We start from the raw sequence: 10,000 nt of genomic DNA on the forward strand, positions 1-10,000 counted from the left end.
TGTTTACTGGTTTATTTTTCTTTGCGCCGTTTTCCTTTTCCTTTGAATTCACATCTTTAATCACTTTCCTTCTCATATTCTTAAGCATTTTCCTTATTTATACCACATTCCTTCTCATTTTCATTCGTTGTTCCCCTACTGTCCTTGATTCCACTTTCTCCCTTTTTCGTTTGTTTTTTTCCCTAATGTTTTACCTCTGTTTCTTTCCCTCTCGTTTTCTTTCGTTACCCCTTTGTTCATCTTTGCATCTATTTCTTTCCCATTTTCTGTCGTTCATTCTCGTTCTTCTTCGGGACTTTCTCTTCGTTTTCTTCCGTTATTCTCTTTTTTCTTTATTTCTCGCAGTACGCATCCCCTTCACCACCTGTCGCCATGTTGTTGTTCTTTCCTTTCTCCGCCCAAGTCACACTCGCACACTCGACCCCTTCACAAGTATGACTCGGCAGAACGGTTTCTAGCCTACGTCCTCGAGGAGACCCACGCAGCCTCATGAAATACTTCGTAACCATGACTCTTTTAAAACACATGTTGCTTAGCTCCTCATGGCGAGGGATTGCCAGCTTTACAAGGCCGTTTGTCATGTGTCAACTGAAGGTCGTCATTTGTGGCTTGTCATCGATGTGCTATTACATGTCCTGTTCAAGAGAGCTTGTTATGAAGGAGAATTTGTGGGGAGAATGTGCTAGTTACTGTAAATAGTAATAATTCATAAAGGATGGTAGTTTGTTATGTTATCCACACGATGGTATACATATATTACACTTATGAATACCCGCATCCACAAACACACACACACACACACATGTGTATGTTTGTATTCATATATATGTGTGTGTATATATATATATATATATATATATATATATATATATATATATATATATATATTATATATGTGGGTTGATTTAACCTCGAACGCCCAGTTCATTTCAACTCACTAATTTCAATTTCAATTCTACACTGACCTCCCCTCGCCAATGGAGACTGACCCTCCCCCCTCTCCCCCAGGCCCAGCAGAGCTCCCTCCACCGCCGCCATGCTGAGACAACTCGCCGTCATCTCCCTTGTGTCAATCGGTGAGTGAGACCTTGCAACGTTTTCTCTCAATTTACTCAATGGCTGAATTATAGTGAGGCGAATGGCGATGACGATGAGGTGTGGTAATAAGGTAGAAAAAAATATGACAATCAGTGGTTATTCTCACAACTAATTATCATTATTATCATTGACTCATTTGGATTATAAACACTAATGGTTATTTTCAAAAAGTATGCAACAGATTTAGGCTTATGATGGTGATGGTGGTTCTAGTAATAATAGATATGTTAATGATAATAGTAGCAATGGTAATAGCAGCGATTATAACAGCGTTAACAGTAAATGGAATATTATAACATAAATAAAAATAATGACTACGATAATAATGATTGTGTAAAATGATAATGATACTAATGATAACAACACTATCGGTGGTAATTATAGTTATGGTACTCATTATGACAGTCATACTACTACTACTACTACTACTGCTGCTGCTGCTACTACTACTATTATTATTAATAATATCGATGATGATTAAAAACAAAAACATAATAATGGAGACAAAAGTAACGATAATAATAATGATGATGATGATGATGATGATGATAATAATAATAATAATAATAATAATAATAATAATAATATGAATAATATTATTAATAATAATAGTAATAATAATAGTAATAGTAATAATAATAAGAGTAATAATAATAATAATAATAATAATGATGATAATAGTAATATCAATATCAATGTAAATAAGTAACATTGATACTGATATTAATATTATTATTAACATTAATATCAATTAGTATTGATAATAGCTACGGTAATAATGATAATAGTTATAATAATAATACTAATAATAATTATAATAATAATAATGATAATAATAATAATAATAATAATAATAATAATAATAATAATAATAATGACGATAATAAAAACAGTGATGTTAACAGCAGCAACAATAATAATCATAGCAATAATTATGATGATAATGATACTAATACTAATAAAATTATAATAGTGATAATGATAATATCATCATCAATAAAGATAACAATGATAATGATGAAATTGATAGTGAAAATTGTAACTGTGATAATAGTGATGTTATTACTATTATTATCATCATTATCAATACAATGGTAAAGATAATGATAATGATAATAAAAATGATAATAATGATAATAGTAATAGTAATAATTATTATAGTAGTAGTAATAGTAATAATTATTATAGTAGTAGTAGTAGTAATAATAATGATAATAATAATAATAATAATAATAATAATAATAATAATAATGACGGCAATAATAATATTAGTTAAAAAAAGAATGATAATGTTTTTAATAGTGATAGCACTACTATGAGAAAACAAAAAAATAAATAAAGGGTGGAATAGTAATATAGACTAATAATACTTTTTAATGAAAATGAAATATTCTACGTTTTTTATCATCTTATATTCATATTTTGAACAATACTTTCTCATACCTTATTAAAGCTAATATATTTATGGTCAAGTTGTTTTCTTTTTTTCCCGTTCAAACGCAAAGCTTTCTTTTGTACAATCTAGAGATATGTGATAATACCAGTTATCCAAAGCTGTTACGTAGTGGTATACAAAAAAGTATGGTAAGTTCTAAATCTAAAGAGAAATATATATATATATATATATATATATATATATATATATATATATATATATATATATATATATATATATATGAATATATATATATATATATATTTTTTTTTTTTTTTTTTTTTTCTAGTGAAGTGATTATGATTATTGCTAGTTAAAGAGGTATATTTATGTTTCAAATGTGACGTGATTTTGGTGTTCTAAATGTAGAGATTTAATGATTTTTAAATATGGATTGATTTTTATTAGTTATAAATCTGAAATGGTTTAGATGAGTTTTAAATATGAAGTGATTTTTGATGAGTTCTAAAGCTAAAGAGATGTTGATAAGTCCTAAATCTCCCCTTCAGGTACAGAGTGCTGGCCCCACTCACGCGAGACTCACGGAACGGGACGAGACGCTCCGGAATGGTCGGAATGGACCGGACCAGACGTGGACAAGCTGGGACGGAACGGAACGACCTTACCGCCATTTTAGCTGGACAGACCACCATTGACTCCCACGAGAGAGGACTATTCCTATTACAAAAGCAGATATATAATAGACACGTGCAACAATACGTACATATGCAAACACATGCACACACACGCGCGCGCACCAGACACGCACACACACGCGCCCCATCAATATGCTTACATACAAATATACATACAAAATTCAAACAAAAATAAGCCCTGTTCCTTTGTGTTGATTTTTTTATTCTTTATTCTATATATTCTTGCTTTGACCCTGCTGACAAGAATGACCGGGAGACCAAGTGCATGCAGTCACACTGAAATGTACTAACCCAAAATCACAGACTATCAGAATATTTAAAATCAGATCATTAACTATTCTGCAACGTTCATCATCGTCTAATCTTAAAGCTTAAAAATGTTACAATCTGAAATGTTGTTGGACTTTCAGGCCATTCTTGAATTGTGCTTTAGGCTGCTGATGTCACATATAAAATCTAAACCCATAAACAATTTAAACCTGAATTCTAAGAAGGTGATTTTCCCATTGTGCCGGACCAAAGCTCACACTTTTTCCTTTTCTTTTTTCTACAGCCGTGACCCTGGTGTACTCCATGCCATCCTTGCATCGTGTAAGTCTTTATGAAAGCTATATCATAGCTGCCCGCGCCCATTCCTGTGTGTTATAAATAAGTCTTTTCAATAATATTGCAACACTAAAGATTAACCTCTAGGCGGCTGAGGCTTGGCTCTCAGCGCGAGATAAATGAGCATGCATAAACACCTAACACATAAACCGCAGGTGTAAACCGCACCTCCGACGCCGACACAACATCATCTCACCGACCAGAACCTTCCCGACTCTCCTGCCACATTATATTCACTTAAAACCCAGCAGATATGTGCAGTTAATATCCAGACTATTCGTAACTCGTAAAACCTAACCGCCTCCTTTCGTTCCCTTTAGTCCAAGCGGTGGGAGGAATTCCCCAATGTCACCTTCACGTTCGACTGCACGGACCGGCCCGTAGGCTTCTACGCCGACCAGGAGTTCAACTGCCAGCTCTTCCACATGTGTGACGAGGACGGCCGCCGCATCCCCTACATGTGCGCCAACGACACCGCCTTCAACCAGGAGTTCCGCATCTGCGACTGGCAGTACAACTTCGACTGCTCTCAGGCCCAAAACTGGTAAGGCTGAAGCGCGGGTACTGAAATAAATTATCTTGATAAATAGTCATTTGTTAATGTGCTAGAGTAACACTCCCTAATCCGATCCGTGTTCCTTTCGCCAGGTTCTACCTCAACGAGCTGACCTACGTGACCGATCCTCCCAAGTTCTAAATGATCACCGGAGCGTTGTTTCTTCTCCCTTCTTGACTGTGATGACCCCGACGACCTGACATGTGCTGCCTGTAACCCAGGTTGAAGGACCGCACTGGACTCCCTTAGAACTTCTCGCGCAAGGAGTTCTCTGGGAGTCTTAAGATCTCTGTTTTAAGAGTCCACGAGAATAACGTAATTATGGAGTTGTACCTGGGTTAACTCAACACGTCACCTGAGGGTGTATTGAGGGGATTCCCTCTCTTAGTTATTTTCTTTATTAGTGTCCCCTGGGTTACTGAGTGCCGGCACTCCGCCTGTACATAAGTGGCTCCCTGGCACTGGTGCAACACTCTCCTGGGAGCCTCCCCATCCCGGATCTCCGAGACGTGGCGGAGCTGCAAATAAAATCACGAAACCTTCAGAGGTTTTGGGCAAAGTTTAAGGGAAAATCTTTCTGTATTGTTAATTGGCTAGTTGAATACGGCGATATCAACATGAATTCATTTTCTGACAATACATCAAAATTAAGAGCAAAGTGCCAGTCCTCCGAGGCCCTCGCTGGCTGGGGACTCTCTAAGGACGAGGCCGAGAAGAACCGCGATGACTCCGAGATCCGGACACTGCAAGAGCTGGTCTCTGCGTGCCGCCAGACCTCCATGTGTACAGAGCCACCCACTATGTAGTCCTTAGAGCAAGATCAGTGTTCACCGTAGTTTGAAAGAGATCTATTATTGTATTTCAATTGTAATCAGAGGTAAATGTTGAATTAATTCATTCAGATTCATGAACAGATTCATTGAGGAAAAAAGTTTAATTACAGGTGCAAATTGGGGTGATGAAATGGAACATATAAACCCGAAAACAATTGCTACAACTACCCATCTTCTCATGTCAAAATTATAACCATCTACTATAATAATGTTTATTTCTGAGATGATTTTTAGATTTTGATAATGCAAAATATATGTATCTTTATCATTTCTGTTGTAACTCCCTCTTTCTTGTTTACTGATATTCCATATTTACCTTTAGTTTGATTTGATGATATCCTTGGTTATGCTTGTGATGACTGGAGAATGAAGAGAAATAATTGGTAATTCCCAATGTATCTTACAATTTAGGTTTCACAATACCTGCCCCGTCTCTTCTTGAGTACGTAAATAAAGTCTTATAAGATTATCCACCCAAAGCAAAGATCTCATTACTATTGATAGACGTAGAAAGGTTCACAACCGCTTAATTTGATTGTCCTATTAGAGGATTGCACTCCCTGCCATAGTTGTTTCTCACATCAGGTAGAGACGGATCAGATTTGAAAATGTATAAAGGAATGGGGTGTGTAGAGCGCACCCAGTCGCATTATGTTCTAAATCGTGTGTGTGTTGCATGAGTCTAGGATGCAATTTTGTAAAATAAAACTAAAATTCATTTTAATACGTCTTCTCATTTCCCTCCGATTTACTCAAAAGTGATTTGTTTGTATTCATTCTGAAACATTACAGTACAGATGAACTCCCAACACAATATTCCAGCACTATGTATACATACTTATGTGTGTGTATATATAATACATATATATATATATATATATATATATATATATAAAATATATATAATATATATATATATATATATAATATATATATATATATTATATATAATATATATATATAATATTATATATATATACATAGTATATATATATATATATATATATAATATATATATATTATATATATATATATATATATATATATATATATATATATATATGTACTATTTATTAAGTAAGTTGTTTTTGAGGGATATCTCTGCAATGAAGTGACAGAACCATAGCAAACTGTTAAGATACATACTGGACAAAAAAAAAACACACAAAACAATTTTGGCATTTATTGGTGAAGTGCTTTCATATAAAATTCCTGAATAGAGAAAAAATGAAATGAACACAATTCATATTAATGACAAACAGGTAGCCAAAGTGCCATTCGGAATGGCTTACAAAATTAACTTTAGTCATCACTGAATAAAATATACCCTCCTGCAATAAAAGTTGCATAAGCTCAAATAAAATTATATCAAATCTCAAGCTGCACATATATAATATTTCCTACATACTTTTTTCTGTACATCAGCATATCTCATTAATATTGTATGATAAATAAGAGATTCAAACTTTATATATGAAATTTTAAGAAAGGCTTGACTAGCAATCATGGCTGACAATAATACATACTATCTTTTAATGAATTCATAAGATTTTAAATGTAATAAATGGACGGATTTCATCACAGATGGATATGTTAAAAAGTATAAAAATAGTCACACAGAAAACATAGACATCAATAAGTACATACATGTGTGTGTGTGTGTGTGTGTGTGTGTGTGTGTGTGTGTGTGTGTGTGTGTGTGTGTGTGTGTGTGTGTGTGTGTGTGTGTGAGTGAGTGAGTGAGTGAGTGAGTGAGTGAGTGTGAGTGAGTGAGTGAGTGATGTGAGTGAGTGAGTGAGTGAGTGAGTGAGTGAGTGAGTGAGTGAGTGAGTGAGTGAGTGAGTGATTAAGAGTGAGAGTGAGAGTGAGAGTGACAGTGTGTCCGTATGTGTTTGCATGTGTGTGAATATGAGACAGAGAGAGTTAGAGAGCAAGAATGAGTGTTAGATAGTAAAAGTGAAACTGTGAGTGAGTATGCTTGTATGTCTACTTGTGCATATAAATAGAGTGAGAGTGAAATGAGTGAATAAGTGAGTGAGGTGGAATCTAAGAACTGCTGAGTGATGGAAAAGAAATGAACAAGAGTTAGAATATCAATGCACAAGTACCTTTACATATAAACCTATAGGAATGTTTACATAGTAACTGTATGAACTATGAGAAACTGGCCAATGCAGAAGCAAAAAGCACTGAGCATTAGACAAAGCTGAAGTTCATAACCAAATGCCTAGTTTACACATATATAATAGTATTCACAACAGAATATGTTATAGATAGATCAAACTGACATTTCATTAAGTCATAATTAACAGATTAATAAAATTATCTTGACAAATATGATCATTAGCAGCAAATTAATCTCATAAGCCCTGCACACTGGCTGTTAACACATCAACAGGATTCTGATACATTACAGTGGCTGATCAATATTATTCTGATATATTTATACCAGAAAGTCAACATCTATATGAAAATAAATAGTCTATATTCAAGAGAATACTTTAAAACTTTATAAGGCAATGTAAGTAAAAGCTGAACAGATGCAGGGGATTTTATCTTTCCTGAAAAAATATAGATCAAAATAACAAAGGTCTCTTAAAGAACAATCAGAAGTTGTACATAATTAAAAAATTCAGAAATAATTTATGTCACTTGTTGGGAGTACCATCCATTCAGTACTACTCCACATTGCTGATGTACTAATGGCAGCACAAACAAAAAAAATTAATATCAAATACTGCAAGGCCACCAGTATCGTTTAGTTACAGCAAAGCAAGGTAACTAATGTTCAATGTTTGCATATAAAAAATAAACTGCTAGATATCACATGCAAATAATAACTAACTTGCGACTTACAAAATTAACACGTGTTTCCCCAGTTGTAGGGAAGGCAAGACTCAAAAACATTTCTGGATCAAAATGTTATATTTTCATGCCTACTCTTGGATGAATCACTGAAGTAAATCCAGCAACTCTGCAAACAGCTCAACCATAAAAAAAAAAAATTGAGAATCATCCTGGAAGAGTAGGCAGAGCTCTAGAGAGGCTGGCCACCCTGTGATGGGAAACATAAAGCATGCACAATATAACCTATTCTACCAATTAAAATTTTTATTCTATATGACATTCCTCTCTGGATACTTCTGCAATCTACATAAATGACTAGCATTAAACCATCAAGAGTGAAGCATGACTGAGTTTTTAAAAAAATGTAACAATCAAGTACAAAAATTATGAATAAAATCAAGAAATTGAAAGTGAACCAAGTTCCTTCTCCATAAAAAGTAACCAAAGATATAGAAGTTGAAAATTAAGCATTGCTTTCTATATAGCATACCACCTTTCTTAGCAAACTGCCTAGTTATAAAAATTATTACTGCACACCATCTTACAAAAATAACACATCGTCAGTACATGAGACAAGGTGTACTATAGCACAGTAGAAGTTCTGCCTATGTAAAATACAGACCAGTTTATTCTATTGTCCCTTTATTGGAAAATAATGCATTAAGTTTACTTTCAACTCAACCATTTCTAAATGAATGGCTGAAAAGAAAACCAATGCAAACCTTGAGAGAATATTCCGCTGGCATCACATCATCTATCTATGTTTGTTCCCTTAAATCCACGAGCTCTAAGTTACTTTCCCAATCTAAATTCAACAAAAACATGCCAAATACCTCACAAAGAGATATGACACTGACATAAAACATTTAAACATCATATATCAAAAAGACTGATAATGAATTATTTTTTTTAATTGATAAAAACTCTACAATGACTAAACCAGGTCAAAAGAGATCTTGAAAATTTCTGGAAAGACAAAAAAGATTGTCATGGATTGACATTTAACCCGGTAATGCCAGGAGTGTATGTATATATGAACTGTCCACTGTGGTTTTGTTTTATATATTTAGTTTACAAAGAGAGCTCCAGAAATGCTTACTTATCAAGGATATAATTACTAAGCATACCTAGAAAGAAAGGTTTCATATTCATTACATTTACTATTGTTAATAACAAAAGAATAATAATTATAATATTAACATTAATAATGGCAACAGCCATAGCAATTTCTTTTCTTTTTACCCTCAAAAATACAATGACTGGAATAAACATAAGTTCTGACAGGCCAAAAACCTACGTGATTGTGAAGCCATCTTATGTAAATAAAATAAATAAAACAACATTAGACAGTGTATGGTCCAGGTGCCAACAGGTTAAAAATCCAAATAAGTATACTTAAAATAAAACAATCTAAAAGCAATTAACAAACTTCTGTTCTTCTTCTACACATCAACGGCATCAACAGAAACACCAAAATGGCACAAAAAAACAAATATACAAAAATACAATTGAAATATCTATCATCACTCTTCTTACATAAAAAAACAAAGAATATTATGCTCAGCAAACTTTTTTTGTTTTACATCTTCCCCACTGCCAGATGTATGATAAAATATAATTTAGGCAAGAACTGACATCCAATTACTGAACATATTTCAACATGTTAAATATTTCAGACAGTAACAGAACACTCTTGTAAATACTAATAGTTGAGTAAGTATACATTTTGAGCATCTTAATGTTCATATGTAGTGTTCCAAGGTCATATAATATATTTGTGCCCACTAAAGACTTTGGAATAGGAAAATGTCGGATACCCTAACACAAAAATAAGAGATAGATATCAGGCACTCAAGGCTGATGTGCACTGGTATGTGTTGGAACATCTTTTAATGTTGCTATTAAATCATTTGTAAGTTAGCTAAACACGTTAACCCAGCTGTTTCATTGCAATCTACATCAATGATCT

At 33.6% G+C, this 10,000-nt stretch overlaps 2 protein-coding genes across 7 annotated transcripts in view; one reads left to right on the forward strand and one right to left on the reverse strand.

Moving 5' to 3' along the window:
* LOC119580313 (U-scoloptoxin(01)-Er1a-like) overlaps window positions 1-5,908 on the forward strand; it is a 36,003-nt gene extending 30,095 nt beyond the window's left edge. For 3 of the 4 annotated variants that reach the window (XM_037928393.1, XM_037928395.1, XM_037928394.1), the window contains exons 2-5: window positions 1,009-1,076; window positions 3,743-3,780; window positions 4,116-4,339; window positions 4,444-5,908. In XM_037928393.1, coding sequence (XP_037784321.1) covers window positions 1,037-1,076; window positions 3,743-3,780; window positions 4,116-4,339; window positions 4,444-4,492 — 351 coding nt within the window. In that variant the 5' untranslated portion in view covers window positions 1,009-1,036 and the 3' untranslated portion in view covers window positions 4,493-5,908. Of the gene's footprint in view, window positions 1-1,008; window positions 1,077-3,042; window positions 3,781-4,115; window positions 4,340-4,443 lie in introns of all 4 variants that reach the window. The other variant, XM_037928396.1, reaches the window with a different exon arrangement.
* A 1,080-nt stretch (window positions 5,909-6,988) lies between these two features.
* Window positions 6,989-10,000, reverse strand: part of LOC119580314 — a 10,175-nt gene continuing 7,163 nt past the window's right edge. For all 3 annotated transcript variants that reach the window (XM_037928398.1, XM_037928397.1, XM_037928399.1), the window contains one exon: window positions 6,989-10,000. This exon is cut by the window's right edge and continues 822 nt beyond it. The gene's annotated coding sequence lies outside the window, so the exon portion shown is untranslated.

The sequence above is a fragment of the Penaeus monodon genome, chromosome 13 (assembly GCF_015228065.2).
Source record: "Penaeus monodon isolate SGIC_2016 chromosome 13, NSTDA_Pmon_1, whole genome shotgun sequence".
In the NCBI taxonomy this organism is placed as follows: domain Eukaryota; kingdom Metazoa; phylum Arthropoda; class Malacostraca; order Decapoda; family Penaeidae; genus Penaeus; species Penaeus monodon.